Source organism: Rhynchophorus ferrugineus, unplaced genomic scaffold (assembly GCF_030347505.1).
Source record: "Rhynchophorus ferrugineus isolate W39M unplaced genomic scaffold, kcgeb_rfMv2 rfM2, whole genome shotgun sequence".
Classification (NCBI taxonomy): domain Eukaryota; kingdom Metazoa; phylum Arthropoda; class Insecta; order Coleoptera; family Curculionidae; genus Rhynchophorus; species Rhynchophorus ferrugineus.
Genome location: NW_027472581.1, coordinates 46,816,255 through 46,836,673, shown reverse-complemented (window position 1 = coordinate 46,836,673; position 20,419 = coordinate 46,816,255). Strand labels below are relative to the sequence as shown.

The 20,419-nt window shown below is 31.6% G+C and overlaps 1 protein-coding gene and 1 long non-coding RNA gene across 2 annotated transcripts; both read left to right on the top strand.

The window, feature by feature from the left end:
• Positions 1–936: 936 nt before the first annotated feature.
• LOC143191042 (uncharacterized) lies at positions 937–18,526 on the top strand. Its single transcript, XM_076395691.1, has 13 exons — positions 937–1,745; positions 1,807–1,897; positions 3,292–3,400; positions 3,490–3,685; positions 5,855–6,135; positions 6,553–6,777; positions 9,522–9,631; positions 9,694–9,873; positions 9,928–10,027; positions 10,082–10,176; positions 15,325–15,932; positions 15,993–16,258; positions 18,312–18,526. Exons 1-13 carry the CDS (start codon positions 1,331–1,333, stop codon positions 18,372–18,374), a joined length of 2,739 nt encoding a protein of 912 aa, XP_076251806.1. The 5' UTR covers positions 937–1,330; the 3' UTR covers positions 18,375–18,526.
• Positions 18,527–18,611: 85 nt separating this feature from the next.
• On the top strand, positions 18,612–20,300 carry LOC143191331 (uncharacterized). Its single transcript, XR_013004473.1, has 3 exons — positions 18,612–18,929; positions 18,990–19,433; positions 19,497–20,300. It is a non-coding gene; the product is annotated as an uncharacterized LOC143191331 (long non-coding RNA).
• Positions 20,301–20,419: the final 119 nt, after the last annotated feature.

Genomic DNA, 20,419 nt, shown 5'->3' with positions numbered 1-20,419 from the left:
ACTGTTTCAGAAGATATTGGTTCAAAATATGGCGATAGAGAAAATAGAGATTTAACTTTATAGGCAATTTAGGAGAAATGTTTCGCGACGTCCAATATCTAAATATAGCTGCCTTAAACTTACTACTAATTTTAATCGCTATGCCAAGAGCCACCAAGGCAATTGATTAGTTAATTTTGTTTTGATGCTGTGTTTGTTTTTAATTTGGGCACCATTTCCAGTGTGCCTTACGTAGAGAAGTGTATGTTTAGTTTTTTTATAGTGATTTTTTTATAATTTAGTGATTAAATTGTTAGTCATTAATTTATAATTTTACTCTTTATTTTTGTATCAACAATTTTATATTTGCAGCTCCACTAAAAGTATAGCTCCTGAATGTAGACCTTTTAAGGGAATATTAACCGTATGTTCAATATATGAAGAATTTTGGTGCTAAGCTATTCAATAGTAGAAAATTTTATTGCTCAACTAGAAACAAATTTTTTGAAGGACCATCAATTGAAAAAGTAATAACTCTTTGAGGGGTTCGTTTCTTTAAAGAAAAATCTTTTGAGCAAGTATGTAAATAAATATATTGGCTAAAAGTTACTTAAGATATTATGAGCTTATTTTTCGAATCTTTAAGAGCTCATAAATTCGGGAATGTACATCCCTCAATAAGAATATTGAAATAATTTGAACTGTTCTTCATAAGTCCTTCTTTTTTCATCTCATTTGCCTTTAGGAAATATTGAAAAGGATGAACATTGCCTTAGATAATTTACATTCATTAATAATAGGGGACGTATTATGAAGAGTTGGGAAATTGCAACTTGACTCTATATTTTCAGTTTCAGTGTTTAGTTGAATTTGAACAATTTAAGTAAACACAATTTTATGTTGCACTATAGTATATATTTCAGGTTTCTTGCTAAGATTAAAAAAAAAAGAAATTGATAATAATTTTTGTTTGCTTTCAATTATGGGTAACTCAATAGATTGATTAGACTGATTTTATGGAGTTAAGGCAATATCTCAGAACTCAGACCGCAAAAAAATTATTTTAGGCTATCAGATGACGAGAAAAGAATTATTTTAGCACTTTTTAACTGCACAAGGACATGATCTTTCAGATAAAATATTAAATATAATAACAAGGTGTCCCCTTTTTGTGTTAAACAAGTAACTAGAATTTTAACAGGGAAAAAAAGTTTGCAATTATATGTCATTTCATTGTCAAATCACAGACACCAAGTATTTTTAAAAATTTGCTTAATGTACTGTCATAATTGACACATAATTGTCAATCTAATCGATCTATATTTAATATTAGTTTGTATCGAAAATTATAATGGATCTCATACCAAAAATCCCTGAAAGCATTCAGACCTCTACAGAAATTAGAAATGCATTTCAAGAAGAACTTCACAAGGATACATTTCCATTGGATATAGCGAATAATGTTACAAAATATAATATAGACGAGGAATTGAGCCTGATAGAAACTGGCAAATACGCTCTTCAAATTAACGAAGAATTTTTAAGGGAATCTGAAAACATAACAACGACGGAAAAATGTATTATGAAACAACATGCGGAATATTTAATAAAAAAGAACAATATTGAAAAGGACGAGTTTTTAAAAGAAATGTGCAAGTTGAAAACGGATGATATATTTGATCTAATTGAAGTTGATCCACTCGTAACCAGATATGGATTAATTAAGAAATGTGATTTATACCCTGACGTAACCAGACAATTTTTAGGTGATAAAATATGTTTTGTTTTTGCTTTCCATTTCTAACTATATTATATTTTACACCCTAGATTTTCGATTCAACACATTCCATCGATGTAAGAACTGTTTGGAAACTTTTAAGAGCTTTAAAAACACAAAGAAACAGACACATGTTAAAAAGTGAGTAGTCTAAATACTAAAACATAAATGTATACTTAATATTTAATATTTACTATTTAATATGTATTTTAATTAAACCTGATTTATTATAGAATTTCTGCGCTAAAAACAACCTACCTCCTCAGTTTCTTCCATGCAGTTATTTAGTAATTAAGTTTCTTATTATGCAAAAATTACAGAATGTACATTCTTAACTTTTCTAATTATATGGAGATATTAAAAATTCACGATATTTATACTTCATCTAAGATTCCATTTTATAGTACTCTCATTATTCTTGTCATTAAAATATTCTTCACGTTCAACGGATATGGAATGTTTTCTCCATTACTTTTACAATTTGTTTATCATTTATCGCTAAGTCTGTAACATAGTATCAAAATTAGTGTTCTGTAGTATTTAGCATTACTAGGTTATTTAAGGTATGCAGGTACTAATCACATAATGCTTAAAATTGTATTTTTTGCCATGATTTGAAGAACCCTGCTACTGAAGCTTATCAAAAACATTTCGTAACTCATGGCGATGCTGCTCCGTCATATTCCAATGGTCCATGTCAAATGTCCAGTTCATTTCCGTATCTAATTGTCAGTTTTGGGTTTTCAAAGACAATAAGTTACAAGACCCAGTTCTCAAAGAACATTCATACAACTTAGTAGTTGATCAGTCAATTGTTTCCAGGCATTTATAATCAATAATAAAATACTAAAAGAAGTAAAAATAGCTACAGCAGGAGTGGCTACCAATATCAAGGTTTTATTGATAGTCAAATAAAAATGGAAATGTTTTGTGTAACGTATTGTAAGTGAGTGTAACGTATTATGAGCTGCATCAATACTAACTAACATCAATTGAACATGAACATTGAACATTCTTCAATGAACGAGGTATTGTTATAAAAAATAACAACAGCGAGTAACAGACGCGCGATCACTTTCTTACATAACGCTTACGTAACACTCGACCATACACGTGCAAGGATGTATTGTGAAGAAAATACTGTTAAAGCTCGAATACGAAGTTCTGCTACACCCAGAGTACTTACCAGACATAGCGCCTTCAGGTTAGTACTTAGATCGATGCAGCATCACTTGGTTGACATAGTTTCGAAATGATAAAAATGTGCGAAAATGAGTCGCTGTCAAACCAACATCGTTCTTTCAACACGGGAATGGGACACGGGAACACGGACTATGGGACTAAACTTATAGAAAATATGTTGACTAATAGATATTCCACTAATTTTTGTCAATAACAGCTTTTTTAAAGTGAAAAAATAATAGCATAAAAGGCCTAACATTTCAAAAGACCTAAAGAACTAAAATGATGGTTATCTACAGTACTAATTATTCCACAATTTATAATTTGATACTACATGTTTTTCCTATTTTTAGAATACGCAAGAAAGAGCCCGACAAAAAGCAGGAATTGACCGCAAAACAACTTGTAATAGAACCTACGACTATTGAATTTACAAATTACAAGATTAATGTTTTATATCAGGTAAATAATGATAAAAAGATGAATATTATTTAACCCATAAAATCATATAATGTACTTTATGATTCACTATAATGTTATTTTACTTTTAGAAAGAAATTAAAATTATTAATACGAGTTCATACATACAATCAATTTGCATCCTAACTTATCCAAAGCTCAAGATGTTTCGTCTTTTCTTTTCGAGTCAAAAAGTGGCTCCTGGTATGTCACTTAAAGCAGTCATTCAGTTCAAATCGGATGCGAATATAAATAAGCGTGATAAGATGTTCTTTATAAGCGGCAAAGGTAATTAACTAAAGAAGTACTATATGAGTAACGCCGTAATATTTTCTAGAAAACCGTGTTATTAATTTTTCAGAAAGTATTCATGGGATATATTGTATTTCAACCAACATATTTTCTAACCAGGAAGAGTTGTTAAGTTCGATTTTTAGAATAACTTTTAAAGCATTTTTCGGTTTAGTTTTTATCTCATCGCTCAATTTAAAGCATTGTTCTTAAAGTGATTTTATAATTAGCGAGTTTATGAAATATTCAGCAGTTTGACGAAAACTTAACAAAATAATTTTGAGTAGAGAGTTTTAGGCAAATGGCACAACAATACTATTCACATGATATTCTATAAAATTATATTCACATGATCGTATTATAAGTAATATTTAGTATAATATGGTATGTTTTAAAATGTAAATTCTTTTATAGTAAGATCAAATATTATTTTTAATATAATTTCTATTAATTGAACACTAAATATTTAGAGTTTAAATTAGTTCATGGACACTTCTGCGTCACTGTCATTTTTTTATGTACTATAAAAGCATCTTGAGAAATCAATATCAATTGTAATCAATTATTTTGAATAAAATAACCAAAAACAGCCATCTTTTGGATAATCTTAAATTATGTATCATAATGATTTTGAAATGGCGTTGAATTCACGATCTAATGAAAAAGGCTTATTCTAGGGATAGTTTTCATATTATTAATAATTAATTGGCTCTACTATAATATTACTGAACAGTTTAAATATGTCCAAGGTGTTATTCTATGCTAATACAGATCCAGGTAATGAAATATATGCAAATATAGCTTAATATTGACAAATTGGGAGGGTAGTTATCCTAATGAATGAAGAAGGAAATTCAGAAAAGAACACTGACATATATTTTAGACAAAAGATTTTAAACAAAATAGAGAAATAACAAATAGAGAGAATAACTACCTGTTACATATTACAAAAATATTATTGGTTAATATTGTGGTTTGGTTAGGTATTTTGGAGACTATCTATGTGAAACTAAAATCTAAGAGGCTAGATCCTCTCTTTACATTCCACATTCGGAGAGAACACATTAACAATAGGCAACATTAAAATATATTGTATATAAGGGTAAAGGAAACGATAAAACTGATATAAACTGATAAACTGATATAAAATAATAAAAGGAACCGCAAGTTGGAATCCTATTGACCAATGAATATTGTAAATCCTAACGAACAGAGGATAAACATCAGCGAAGAGGAATACCAAAGTAAACCCCAAAGTAACTAATACAAACCACAATGGAAGCATTGCAATTGTCAGACCCTTTATAACAGAAGTCAACGCTACGCTACGAAAGAAGTGGTGCAACGATCATGAAACTTTGACACTCAATGCAACAATGTGATATGGTTCGATGAATCGTTGTTTACATTATTTATTACGAAAATTCGGGTTTATGTATTGACAAACCTAAGAGAATGTTATGGTTCAGCCTGCTTCCGACAATCAAGCATGGAGGATTTGTCCGGTAAAAGCATGGTTTTCAGCTGGTATTTTTTGATTCTCTGGTCTGATTACTAAATGAATTTATATCTCGACATCCTCAGTAATGAAGTCCTTACTATGACTAGCATATTGCTGCAATACAGCTATACTCCAAGATGATAGTGCGCCAAAAAGGTTCGGTCCTTGTTTGAGGAACATCAATATGATCAAACATTTTCCCTGGCCAACATAATCACCAGACCTCAACATCATTGAACCATTATGGGAAGTTTTAAAGCAGAAATTGAGGAATAGGTCTCTATTTCCAACATCATTGAAGCAATTGGCGGATGTTGTGGTACAAGAATTGGACAATATTCTATTGTAAACTATTCAGACAGTCTACGAATTTTTATATTTTATTATTAAGTAATTGCGGTTGTTTTAAAACCAAATGTTACTAAACACCTTATTTAATAATACCTATTGTGTATATGTCAGGTATTCATAGTATTTTGTCCATCCCTTTTAGATAATCATCATTATCGTGACAATAAGTAACCCTGAATTTTTAAAGTTTATTACCCTATGTAATATCGCTGCCTATTTTTTAAAGTTAATCATTCAAAACGATCCAATGCTATATAATTTTGTCATAATAAGTACATTTAAGAGTAAATCACTTATAATAATAAAAATTTCAGGACAAAAAATGAAAATTACATTAAGATGTTCAATAGAACCTCCAATATTATTCGGACTGATTTATCGATCCAATGATGAATCTAGAAATCTTTTAAGAACTAATTATTTGAAAAGCAAGTCATATTCACCAAAAAGAAATAGAGCGTTAAACCAAACAATCGACTGTGGAGCATGTCTTGCAACCGATTTTATCTTAATCACATTTTATTTGCTGAATAAGGGCCATACCGCAAAATTCTTCATAGTGTCAGAAGATAACTGGTTTAATGAAAATGTCAACGTAAGACTAATTAATTAACACAAAATTTGCTTAACAATATTAACTTTCTTAGTACAAAAAAAATATTATGGGATGATGTAAAAAATTTCGCTATCTATTTTTGGAAAATATACCTTCATATCTTAGATCCAGTTCAGTTGCCTTCACTTTCATTAGTTCTTTCACAAAAATGAAACATTTCCGAAATATAAATGATTATTGACAATAGAGCAAGCTGATCATGAATCCTAAGCGTAGTTTAATTTATCTCACATTTTAATGATATATAAAAAATTTAAATTTTTAGAAAATCTGATAGTTTCTTCTATAAACTACTTATGAGTTGTCATAAAATCCCACCTGTAAAGCACGCCCATTATGAAGATTAATTGATTAAATTTATAAAATTATTGATAATTTGTTTGTATTTATTTTTAGAAAATTTCAGACATAATGGAACACAACCATCTAGGTTTCTGGATATACCCAATATATTTTGAGATTAAAAGCGGCGAAACAGCAGAGATTAATATAATTTTTCAGCCCTTGACATGTAATTTGCACATCGATACCTTGTTCTTAATAAGCAGTAATAACATTTATCAGGAAATAGACATCATTGGTGATGCAGTTTGTTTCAATAAGAAACTAGTTAGTGTTGAGGTATGTTTTAATTAAAAATTAAAGATAGTTTATATTTAATACATATATACAAGTCATAATGTCAGTAAAGGTAAATGGCTACTTGATCTAATGATAAACAAAAATTTAAGAATTAGACGAATAAGATTAAATTATATTATATTTGTGAATAATAGTATTTTGTTCGCTATATTAATTGACAGCTAACTAGTGCCGCTATCTACGGAGTTTTAGTGGAAATAAGTTTTCGGTAAGAAAACATTTCTGTAAATTATGGTTAATCATTTTAAGCCGGCTTGGTGACGCAGTGGTAAAGGCCTGTATGGTCCTCCTACTGTTGCACTAGGCGCGGGTTGGAATCCAGCTGAGGCATGGTCGTAAATTTATGTTTGTGATTGTTTAAAATTTGTAAATGTTCTAGGCAAGAGTGTAAAATCCGACAAGGAAAATGATCTCAGTCACGCCAGTAACCAGGCTGGGTAAGACCGGATGTCTTCTGGGATTATTTATATATATATGATATATATGATGTATATTAAATGTAACTGTAATTAATAACAGTTACTGCAAAAACTACCAAAAAAGGGAATTATAAAACTCACCAACTTGATCAATACAGCATTTAGATTAAAACATGTCCCAGAAATTTGGAAGATGGCAGAAATTATAATGATCCCAAAACCTGGGAAGTCACCAAACGAAATAAAATCCTATAGACCTATATCACTGCTGCCAGTAATATCTAAGGTTTTTGAAAAATTCCTGTTGAAAAGAATAAAGCCGATCATAGAGAGAAAAAACCTAATACCAACACACCAGTTTGGGTTTATTAACAAACACTCAACAATTGACCAGGTCCACAGAATAACAGATGTTATTGAAAAAGCCTACGAAAGTCAAAAAATATGCTCAGCTATATTCTTAGATGTAGCACAAGCCTTCGTTAAGGTTTGGCATGAAGGCCTTGTTCATAAACTACAGAAAATGCTACCAAAACAACACACCGAACTATTAAAATCATACATTACAACCAGAATCTTTAGAGTCAAGCAAGAAGAAGCTTACTCTACAATAAAAAAAGCTAAAGCAGGTGTACCACAAGGAAGTGTACTGGGACCAAGTGTACTGATTTGTTTACTTTACACTTGTGATATAGCACAAATGGAAAATATCAGGATGGCTATATTTGCTGATGATACTGCGATTATAGCTGTAGGAGGCAATAGTGAAGTAGCCTCACGAAAATTGCAACAGGCAAGTGACAATATAAATAAATGGAAACAAGCTAGGAAAATAAGAATTAATGAAAGTAAATCTGTACATCTGCAGTTCACCTATAAACGGACCGAACAAGCACCAATAACATTAAATAACACTCATTCTATATAGCAACAACGCTAAATATCTCCGAATGAATCTCGATGCAAAACTTCGCTGGAAGGAATATATACAGAAGAAAAGAAAAGAACTGGAATTGAAATATAGGAAAATGTACTGGCTAATTGGAAGAAAATCGCAATTATCAGTACATAATAAATTGCTATTATTTAAGCAAATATTAAAACCTATATGGACATACGGAGTTCAATTATGGGGATGTTCTGCAAAGAGTAACATTAATAAAATACAATTTTTTAAAACAAAGTCCTGAGAGGTATTGTGGGTGCACCCAAATACTATAGGACTGATTACCTATATCGAGACCTTCATATACACATAGTCAGTCAAGAAATCAAGAGAATTGCAAGGGGGCATGAGGAAAGATTCCATTCTCATACTAATATTGATATATTGCAACTTTTGGATACCACCAGAACAGGACACAGTTGTGTAGTGAGGTGCATATATTAAAAAATTCAGCAGTGATATGTATAAACATTACTTCACCAGAGACTGAGTTAGGACCGATGAGTCCTCCTAGACGGAAACGACTAGTAACAATATATTAATTAAATAATAATAAAAACATAATAATATATGAATGAAGTTATTGAATGAAAATCAGTGGTCGTAAATCAGGCAACTGATTTGCGTCATATAACTGATAACTTGTAACTTCCAGTTTAAGTTCTTTCATACTTCCAGATATTCTCAAAGATTGTATTCAAGATCAAAATAAGGCTCCTAACTTTTTATTTCAGAGTTACGAATAAATGCTCAGGAGTAATGTATCAAATGTCATTTTAAACCATAAGATATATTTTATACGAGACTCAGTGGTGCCCAAATTAAGATTATACGTGCGAGTATATTTTAGTAAGTGGACCAATTTCTTAAAGCGGTTTAAGACCACGGCGCTTTCTCGTGGACCTACTAAACCTGCGTAAGCCGATAGATATTAACTAGCTTGATTATTGGCACCACTAAAACCAGTGGTAAACCTATAAACATAAAAAAATAATCACAAACATAAAGTACACCCATGTCACATTAAAATTAGAGCTCTAGAGAAAAACAGTAAATACCAATATATGTTACACTAGTTATAAATTGCCTTAAGCTATCATATCGCTTTTTTTTTCTTTAAATATTGCAGGAGGCAATAAAAAATCTAAACATGCCCAATATAACTAGTACTAGTGTAGTCGCAATTGTAAATTATAATTAGAAATAATGGATAAAACAGCCAATATTATTTCAGTAGGTATTGGTTATATAATAGAATTGATAAATTCTAATGACATTTTGTTTTGAAACACTAAACGTTAAACCTTAACCAAAACGATCAATCATATTTATTTTTAAAAATTTAATTGCTTTTCTAGGTTCCCGATCTTCTTACTGAGTTAGAAAATAAACCTGGACATCGTATATTTTTGAAATACACTAATGTCAATGAAGTTATAAAATTAACACTACGTATACATAACAAAAGGTGTTCAAATGTCAAAAAAAATTAACCAATTTCAATTGTCATTATATTTGTTATTCTTGTAGTCAACTATCCTTGCAATATGAATGCAAATTTTATCCTAAGGACGATGCGCTTTTTGACATGTCTAACTGGAAATTGACTCAGACTGACTGTGTCAAATTGATACCATACAGCTCTAATGATATTCATTTATTTATCGTTCCGCAAAGTAATATTAGTGGATATTATAACACAATATTAAGGTTTATTATACTACTTGTTATATATACATGATTTTATACTAATACATTTATCAGAATTTTTATAAAAAATATACCTATTGCTTCGCTCGACGAAGAAGAAGAATTTATTATCGAAATCAGTAACTCATTGAATGAAACCGTAGAAGGTTTGTCAGTAAGTAAATACAGTTTATTGTTAAAATATCATATAAATGGTTTATGTTTATAGTTGGTAGATGTCTTACTCGTAGAAGTGGAACTTGCTTGCTTTGTTACTGAACAGAAAACGATAAAAGGAAAGGATTTAAATTCCTTCAGTGACCGGTAAGACACAATTTATTAAACTAAATAAAAATAAAACTAATATGAAAACAAGGATAGCAATATATTATTAAAAGTACTGTATTCAATGTACCTATTTTTACCTATATTTATATTCTAATTTGTAGATTATCCATTACTCCGAGTATGCTTGTATGTATGTTAATGATTTTTCCAATTAAAGAGGTATTTATTGAGAAAAACTATATATATATATATATATATATATATATATATATATATATATATATATATATATATATATATATATATATATATATATAATTTAATTATTTAATTAAATTGTTACTAGTTGTTTCCGATTAACCTACAATTTGTCTTTATAATAACTTAAACCTAGGTATATAACTATACCCTATCTCAGTTTCTAGTGAAATAATGTTTGTCACTGCTGTATTTTCATTATATGCACCTCACTATACAACACTACACAAGATCAGATAGTTTGATTCTTTTGAGTCTGTGTCCTGTTCTGGTGGTATCCAAAAGCTGCAAAACTTCAATATTCTCATAAGTATGGAGTCTTTCTTCATGCCCCCTTACAATTCTCTTGATTTCTTGACTGACTGTGGGTATCTGAAGGTCTCGATGTAGGTAATCAGTTCTATATTTTTTGGGTGCGCTCACAGTATCTTTCAGGACTTTGTTCTGAAAAATTTGTATTTTATATAATAGTATAGCTTATATAATTGCTTATATAATAGCAATTTATTATGTACTGATAATTGTGATTTTCTTCCAAATAGCCAGTACATTTTCCTATATTGCAATTCCAGTTCTTTCCATTTTTTCTTCCTTCCAGCGAAGTTTTGTAGCAAGATTAATTCCGAGATATTTAGCGTTGTTGCTATATGGAATGATGGTATTATTTAATGTTATAGGTGCTTATACAGTCTAATTGTAGGTAAACTGCACATGCACAGATTTACTTTCGTTAATTTTTATTTTCCAAGCTTGTGTCCAATTATTTATATTGTCACTTGTCTGCTGTAATTTTCGTGAGGCTTCTTCACTATTGCCTCCGACAGTTATAATCACAGTATCATCAGCAAATGTAGCCATTGTAATATTCTCCATTTGCTGCTTATCACAAGTGTAGAATAGATAAAGCATTGGGCCCAGTACACTTCCTTGTGGTACATCAGATTTAGCTTTTAGATTTGTAGAGTAAGCCTGTTTTTGTTTGACTCTAAACATTCTGTTCATAATGTATGATTTTAATAGTTCGATGTGTTGTTTTGGTAGCATTTTCTGTAGTTTATAAATAAGGTCTTTATGCCAAACCTTATCGAAGGCTTGAGGTACATATACAAATATAGCTCAGCATACTTTTTTACTTTCGTGGGCTTTTTCAATAACATCTGTTATTCTATGGACCTGGCCAATTGTTGAATGCTTGTTAATAAAACCAAACTGGTGTGTTGGTATTAGGCTGTGATATAGGTCTATAGGCTTTTATTTCGTTTGGTGACTTCCCAGGTTTTGGGATCATTATAACATCCGCCATCTTCCAAATGTCTGAGACATGTTTTAATCTAAATACGGTATTTATCAAGTTGGTCAGTTTTATAATTCCCTTTCTTAATAGTTTTTGCAGTAATTCTCTTTACATGGAAAATAAAACATAAAACATAGATTTTAAAACGGTTTGAAATATCATTTTCAGTTAATTCGTGTGGTAGCTATATTAACTCCATTTAAATATTTCTTTTTTTAAGCTATCTAAAATTTCTTTGGGAGAAGAGCTGATTTTTGCCCGATAAATTTTGTTATTTATTGTATTCGAACTTGTTTGATACTCCAGACCGTTGTTTACCATTGATATCAAAATGCTTAAACCATTGAAACCAAAATCGACATTTGTGATATGACGAAATAGTATCACCATAATTTTCTAAATGTGTTTGATGAGTTTCTGCAGCAGAATTTTTTAAAAACAACAAAAGTAATGAATATCGAAAATGTAATTTTGAACATTTCATGATTAACGTCTATATTCACTGAATCAATCTCAATAATACTAAATGGAAGATTGTTATTTTATATAGAGAAATACCAAAATCGAATTTAACAGTTCGTTTAGGTTGTTTAACAATTGTTTACATTGTTACCTAGAGTTTTTTAAATATTTTTTACATTTACCAATAGTTGATCAAAATGTATGCAAGCTCCTTATACATTTACGAAACGAAATTTTGACGAAAAAGCCAAACAATTCTTTTATTTATTTATATTACGATTTTATTTTATATTTACGATTTCTTGAAAGATGTGAAATTTGAAAAAAATCTCACGAGTTCTTCAATATAACTTATCCAAATGGTTACAATAATAATCTATCAGGCTTATAAACTAATGGTAATATATTTACAAATGGTGTTACTGTGTACATTTGTAACCAACTTCATGTTAAAGCTTCACCAAGTGGCTTCACTTTGCACTTTTTTACCATGAGTCATTTGATCGAAGTGTGAATAAACAAAATGTCAGTGCATTGAAAATGTTTGAATTTGTACCGAGGATATCATATTTACGGGAATATTTGAAATTTTTACCTCAATTTGAAAAAAATGGTGTCTGAAGGGCATCGAATGCCATGTGAAGCTTATGGCAACCATACTCCATAGATATCAACAGGTGAATACAGGTTTCGAGGTTTTAAAAATCGCGATTTTGATACCGAAGTCAAATAGCCTAGGATTTAAAATTGAAGGCTAGGATTTGAAAGCATTATTCGATTAAACTATTAATGGTGGTCGCTATTGAATATAATTGATGCGTTTGTGCCGAGCACTGCCAGAAAAACAGCCAAAATACGAGTAAAGATACAAAAATGTTATTCTTCGGCATAAGAGCGATCGATCATATATAGCAAAATCAGGGAAACAACTGCTCCAGACCTTGTCCCGTCAGACTATTACTTGTTCCGACATGAGTCGTGACCTATCTGAGCAGCGCTTCACTTCTAATGAATATATCAAAAAATGTGTAGATTCAAATGATACATCATTTTTTGGAGATAGAATCCGTAAACTGCCTGAAAGATAGAGAAAGTAGTGACTATGGATTGACAATGAATAAATTATATTACATTAGATTAAATTAAACACCTTGAATAAATTACATTGTAATAAATTTTTGCAAAAAAACTCCCAATTAAAAAAATCCTTTATTGCAGAATTACTTTGCTATCTAAATAATTGATAATTACAAGTATCGAAGCGACGACACTGCTTTCTTCACGGCCGCCAGGTTCGAAGTTACAATTCAGGAACGTTTACAGAAGCAGCTCGATCATGCGGTCAAGTGGTTCAAATTCTGGAGGTTGCAAATCAACCCCCTGAAAACCCAGGCCATCATTTTCCACAAGAAGCGTTACGCTCTGCGCGTCTCGCCACTTAAGATCGACACCGCAATAATTCCATGGCTGGATAACGTCACGTACCTAGGTCTTCACTTCGACCGGCCGTTCGGTTGGCATTCCCAAATCCAGAAAGCAATCCAAAATAGCAACCGGATAGCAAAATAGCAAAAAAGCAATCCGGGGATAGCAAACCTGCTATCTTCTCTGATCTGCCCTTCTAGCAGACTTCCCATCTCCATCAAATGCTTATTTTACAAGATGTTAATTCGGTCCGTACTCCTCTACGGATCTAATGTCTACTTCAAGTTTGTTACACCTAACCAGGACAAACGGCTTCAAGTTTTCCAAAATAAGCTCCTCAGGAGAATATTAAACGCTCCATGGTTTGTCAGAAATAATCAAATTCATAGGGAAACTGACACTCCAGAAATCAAGCACTTCATATCTCAATCATTCCACAAACAACAACTCAGCTCAAGTTCTTCTGAAAACGCGCTTGTTCGCAAGCTGGTCGACATGCTGGGAGCTTAGCACCGCGTCACCGCTAAGCTCTTCCCCTTTTCCAGGCTGAAACGACCTCATCCGTCGCTACAGTCATAACTTTTGCCCCCATACAACAGTACCCAGTTGTGTGTTAACTCAGGTTCGCGAATCAATTGAATCGCCGGGCCCTCGTGCCCAATAACGGCTGCCCGATCAGCGGGTGCCATATCCCCAAATTTAATGCAGTAGCAGTAGTGATCCACAGGGGTCAACTGTGAGGCGGTTTCGGTTTAGTGTATTGGTAAGCCCAGAGGCAGTCCCACATAACCCGGTCCAACTTGTCACTCCAGAGCAAGTCTCCGCGACCAGGTATGCGTCATGCATTCCACCGCCTGGTTTTTAGGCCAGAACAACAAAAAAAAAGTATCGAAGCAGAACTATCGGGTTCGCACCTTTTTATTTGATTCAGTAATATTGTGATATATTCAAGTTTTACCCATAGTGAAATAGAGCTTCAAATAAAGCTCTTGTGATAGCTACTCTACTAATTTCAACATCATCGTCAATTCATAGCCAACAATCAAGAAGAGCATCTACTTTTCAAGCAATACGCTGCTGTTAATGTCGCAAGACTTCGAATATCCTTCCCCAATCACAATCTTGTAATTATTGACGATCGGAAGCAGCAGCATCGGATAATGTTAGTCTCCTGTTTCTATTTCTGAGTTCGCTTATTAGCTTCTCATGTCATCCGTCCAAAAGGTCGCTTTCGACATAGAATCTTATGAAGAATTCGTTGATCTTTCATTCCAAACATGTTCAAACATAAACTGGCGGAAAATCTTATCAACACAACTATTATATTTTCAAAACCCTGCCTTCAGTTCATTTCTTCGGAAGTTCACTAGAATCTCGTTTGTATAATTTTCATGTGTTTCCGGCAATTGATAGAAGACCTCGAAGAAGTTGTAATTTTTACAATGTTTACTATTTCGCTTACATTAATTTATTACTGCTAGTAATTTTACGTCCATTGTTTTCTCGTTCTTAAATTTCGTTCGTTCTCGTCTCGTGTTTCTTAAGAATATTAAATAGTCCATAATATAGCAACATTTATTTCAATATTAAAATCAATGTTATATATTATATTTTGATTTTTAATGAAATATCACATGGTCTCTCCTGCATCAATCAGTTTTGTCGTTGTGTATATATAATGTATACATAAGAAAGTTTACTAAAATGATATAAAAATCTATAATCACTTTATGCATTTTTTGCAGATGTAAAAAATGTAAAAGTTGCTGCTGTTGCAAGAAACGTGTTCCTAGAGCAAAGCTATCATTTTCTGAAGAATTTTTAGATTTTGCTATGTTGCCCATAGGAGTAGATGTTAAACGAGATTTCTACATTATAAATCACAGTATGCAGAAGTTATATTGGAAAATTGTTGAAATGAGATACAATATAGATATGCAACCATATATTCATATAATCGAGAATCCAAGTATTTCAGTTCGGGAAGGTATTTTGGCTAAAAATCAAAGAAGACTACTAAGCTACAATATTACCAATCAAAATCCTACTCATTGGTTATCGATATTAGTTTTATTTTCATGCGAACAAATAGAATCTGAACAAATACTACTACAAAAAATGAGAGCTGAAAGTATATGTCTCATCAAATACGAGATAGATAATTTGGATATAAAAGTGAAAAGTCAGTCCCAAGAGCCAATAATATGCCCCTTACAAATGCTTTATGTTGGTATCCCTACTGACATTGAACTTGAACTTCAAAACAACAGTTTTATGAATGGATGTTTCTATTTTCTGAAACCCACGGGAGAGGAATCAGAAAAAGTAACGGTCGAATATAAACCTCAATGTGGTGGGTAATTTAACTTAAATTTTTTTTTATCATAGTTGAAATATATCCTGTCATTTTTAGGTACCATTCAAGCCAAAATGTCCAAGAAAATTAATTTGAATGTAACGTGTCATGATATTGGTATTTTGGAAGATATTTATTTACCTTGTTTTATTGGTAAAGGCCAAACATTAATGTCAATTAAGTTGCTGTGCGTCGTAGACTGTATTCACGTTTTTTTCTACTTACCATGTAAATCAAACGAAGAATTTGAAAAAGTTCTGTGGCCACCAAAAGTTGTTTATGAGTATGACAGGAATTGGAGTCACTATTGCATATGCGAGGATGTTAGTATTGATTTTAAATTACTATTACGTGTTTATATAATTTTGTGTTACTTTCTTTATAAAAAAATAGTTTAGTTAGAACCAAATTGCATAGTCATCATCTTCATATACTTCTTCGTAATATATTAATTGTCTGTGTTGGTCTCAACGATTTAAAAGTGGTAATTAAAAAAAAGGTCGAATACAATGTATTACAAAACATTTTGGATGAAAATCCAGCTCAAACCCCAAAAGAACTTTCAGACAGCTTCGCAGTTATGACTCAACTGTTTCTAGTCGTTTACATGCAGAGGGAAAGATTCAAAATGAGGAAAAAAGCTATGACATGATTTGGATGAAAATAACATTTCGAATCGTTTCAACATCATGGTTGCATTAATCACCAAGCAAAAAATAAGGGTTTTCTTTAGTGTATGATGAAAAATGGATCGACTACGATTATATTAAGTGCAAAAAGTCATGAATTAATCCAGGGTAGCCATCTACATCGAGGAATCAGCATAGTGTAGTGTATTCTGAGCTACTTAAACCGACAGAAATTACCAGTGCAGATGTCTATCGACCTCAACTTAACAAACTGAATGATGTATTGATGCAAGCAAGACCAGTAGTAAGGAATAATAGATGTAAAATTATTCTCTTGCTTGACAGCGCTCTGTCACATAACATATTGCAAGAGTTAAAAATTGTGAAATATACACTGTTACAGTTCGAATAGGAACTTCTGTCGCATTCAGCCTACTCACCAAATATACCACCTTTTCATTACTATTTGTTCAGAACGATGCAGAATGGCTTGACAGGAATGCGTTTTCGAAATGTTGAAAAAGTGCGAAAATGGATCGTATATTGGGTTGGTCAAAACCAACAGTGTTATTTCCATACTGTATCGCCATATTGCCAAATCAGAAAAATTAAAATGAAAAATATTTTGATTAATATAAAATAGGTCAATTGAAAAGTCCCCGACCTATCATAGTAAAACACATTTTTTTGGCAAAATTATTTTTTTTATTCAATTTGTAGTAAGACTTCTTCATTCGACGAAAATTTCTTCCCAGCGAACATTCTTTTGAGATCTAAGAACATGAAATAGTCGCTGGGGGCCAGATCTGAAGAATACGGTGGATGAAGAAGCAATTCGAAGCCCAATTCATGAATTTCTTGCAGCAGCACTTTCTTTTTCTTCAAATGCGGCCGCTTTTCAGCGATTTCGTCCCTCAAACGGCCCAATAACGTTGTGTAACAGTTGCTGTTGATGGTTCTTCCTTTTTCAAGGTAGTCAATGAGAATTATTCCATGCGCATCCCAAAATACAGACGCCATAAACTTGCCAGCCGACTGTTGCGGTTTCCCACGCTTTGGAGCGGGTTTATCGTGTACAGCCATGTTTCATCCATTTTCACATATCGACGCAAAAACTCGGGTTTATTACACTTGATTATCTTCAAACACTGCTACGAATCATCAACCACGTCTAAACTTAGCATACCAATCGATAATGGTTAATTTTCCTGGAGCAATATCCGGAAACTCGGCATCAAGTCAAGTTTTTGCTGTATTATTTAAACTGTATTTTTTTCTTTCAAAAAGCAATATTTTATCAATACACAATATTCATTTTTATCCATTTTTTTTCACAATAACAAAAGTTGTTTCACTCAAAATGCTACAATTCACAAGCTAATGATCCGACAACTGTCAAATTTATACACCCATCTTTTGATCGGTAGGGCTAACTAAAAAACATATGGATTCAATTCTAATAGCGCCATCTATGTGTCAGGCCGGATACTTTTCAATTGAGCTGTTACTGTACCAATTTTTTCAATAAAAACATTCTCAATAAATGTTTGACAGAAACGTTTGTCGGATTTAGAAATATCTGAAAAATATGACGGATGAAATATGATTCCTATTTGACCTTTCTAGGTAATTTTTAACTGTTTTGAGATGTGTGGCTGAGCATTGACGTGCTGATAATATATTTGTAATTGTAATTTGTAAAAGCGAAGAAGTTTTCATTGTTTGTGCTATAAAAATATATTCTGAGGCCATAAAATCAAATGGCGGATCAAAAGGGGCATTCTCTACCAAACCCAAATCCTGGTGTTAGTCGATATGTGACAATGGATGAAACATGGCTAGTAAAGTCATCTCTTTATTTTTGGTTTTTGACATAAAACGCCACATGATAAAGCTTGAAGATACATTATAATTTTGTTGCATAAATAATTTACATCGAGTATTTTATCTCACAAAAATCAATTCTTAATTAATATATAGACCATCTAGAGAAGTTCTGCACATACGTCATCAAGATGTTTAATATTTTGCCTGCCGCAATTTCTAAATTCGTTTTAGAATCAGACAGCATTTTCCTTTTCATTTTATTCTAGTTAAAATGAGACACAATGCTGTCTGATAAGCACGAACGTGTGACCGAACTTGCCTGCCAAAGTCGTCCGGTTGTCAAACGTATACAAATTTCGTAAAACAATAGTGATAAGGGGTTATAAACCGGCAAACGTTATTTTAATGCTTTGCTTGTTTTGATAAATTTCGCTACTTAATATTACTCTGATTGAAAATACCGAAGCCAGACAGAACATATTGCGCCTCTAATCAGTTACTTTGAACAGGACCAACTCCATTAAAATTCGTTAGAGAGGTAAGCATTTTAACTCTTACACATTAATTTTCTGAGATTTTTATTGAAAATATTTTTTAGCATGTTGCAGCTGTACTGAATATTAGTATGGAGACGGTCAATAAAATATCTCCCGTCCTTATACGAAGCGGGTGAATAATCAAAATCAGCTTGATGTTCGCTCTATCAGAGATTAAATATATGTTTTTTTTAATGTGTAGTTTTTCAATAAAATATAATTTAACACAATTATTTCAAAGGAAATGGTTAGTCCGAAAAGTATCGAAGAGGTGTAATGGAACTTCCCGATATTGCTTTTAAAAGAATACAATATTTAAATGCATGTAGTAAAATGAAGGAAGACTTATTATTTCAATTTATAAATTTAGATGAAACATGGATATTTCAGAATAGGATTAATATAATTATATAATATAATAATAATAATGGATTTATATAATAATGGTCACTCATGGCAAGATGATAATAATAACATTGTTATGACAAAAAAGTTGATGGGAAAAGGTAAGCATTTGAACAATTGATTAGGTTTTATTAGTCGTAATATGTATTAATAATTCATTGCAGACATATTATACTTTATGCTGGAAACAGGAATGGTTAATAACACCATCGGTTTGGATGAACTCAATCAGACACATTGAAAAAGAAATTGACAAATGATGGAATTGTGAATAAATGTTAGATAGATTGGGAATTAACAGCTTAGTTATTCACATGAATGAAACTTTCTGAATATGATATTATTCAATGCTGCCAATTTCTTCATTCAACTGAAATTCAAGACAGGGTGATGAGAGTGGAAACAAATAAAGTTGGGAATATAATTAATATATGATTACTATAGGAAATGTTATTGTAGAGTCTAAAATATTTATGTTCAGAGTGTTTAATTTTTCAGAATATTCATGAGCATTTTGCTAAAATCTGCCAGGAGAGAAAGAATTTTAAAGTTTTGCAGATATGGCAAATGCATTAAGGATAATGCAGTGATTAAATCTAGTTTTATCCAGAAAGATTTATACATGTATTATCAAAACAAACTGAGGAGAATTACAGTGATTTCAAAATATCTTTACAAGAAAACACTGTACCAAGGGACACAAGAACTAAGCATAAAAGATAAATATGGTCTCTAATAAAAGTAAAATATTTTACTTGGATATACACTTATTAATTAGGTGGATTAGACCTCCAGGAGATACAACTACATAAAAAAATGCGCCTGGAACTCTAACTCAGAGGTGGTTTGGAAAAGAGGTCAATGTAAATATAATCAAATACAATTCCAACCTACAAACTATTATAAATGTGTACTTAGTTGTAGTTTTAAGTCGATAATATCTGCATTAAATCTACTATAAAGTCAAAATAAATTATATTTGATAACAGTATTTTTGTTCAATTATTCTATTTAGATTAGAATTTTGTGTATGTCAAAGCCAATCTGAAGTAAAACTCAGAGTTGTTACGGCAACATTGCGACGTTT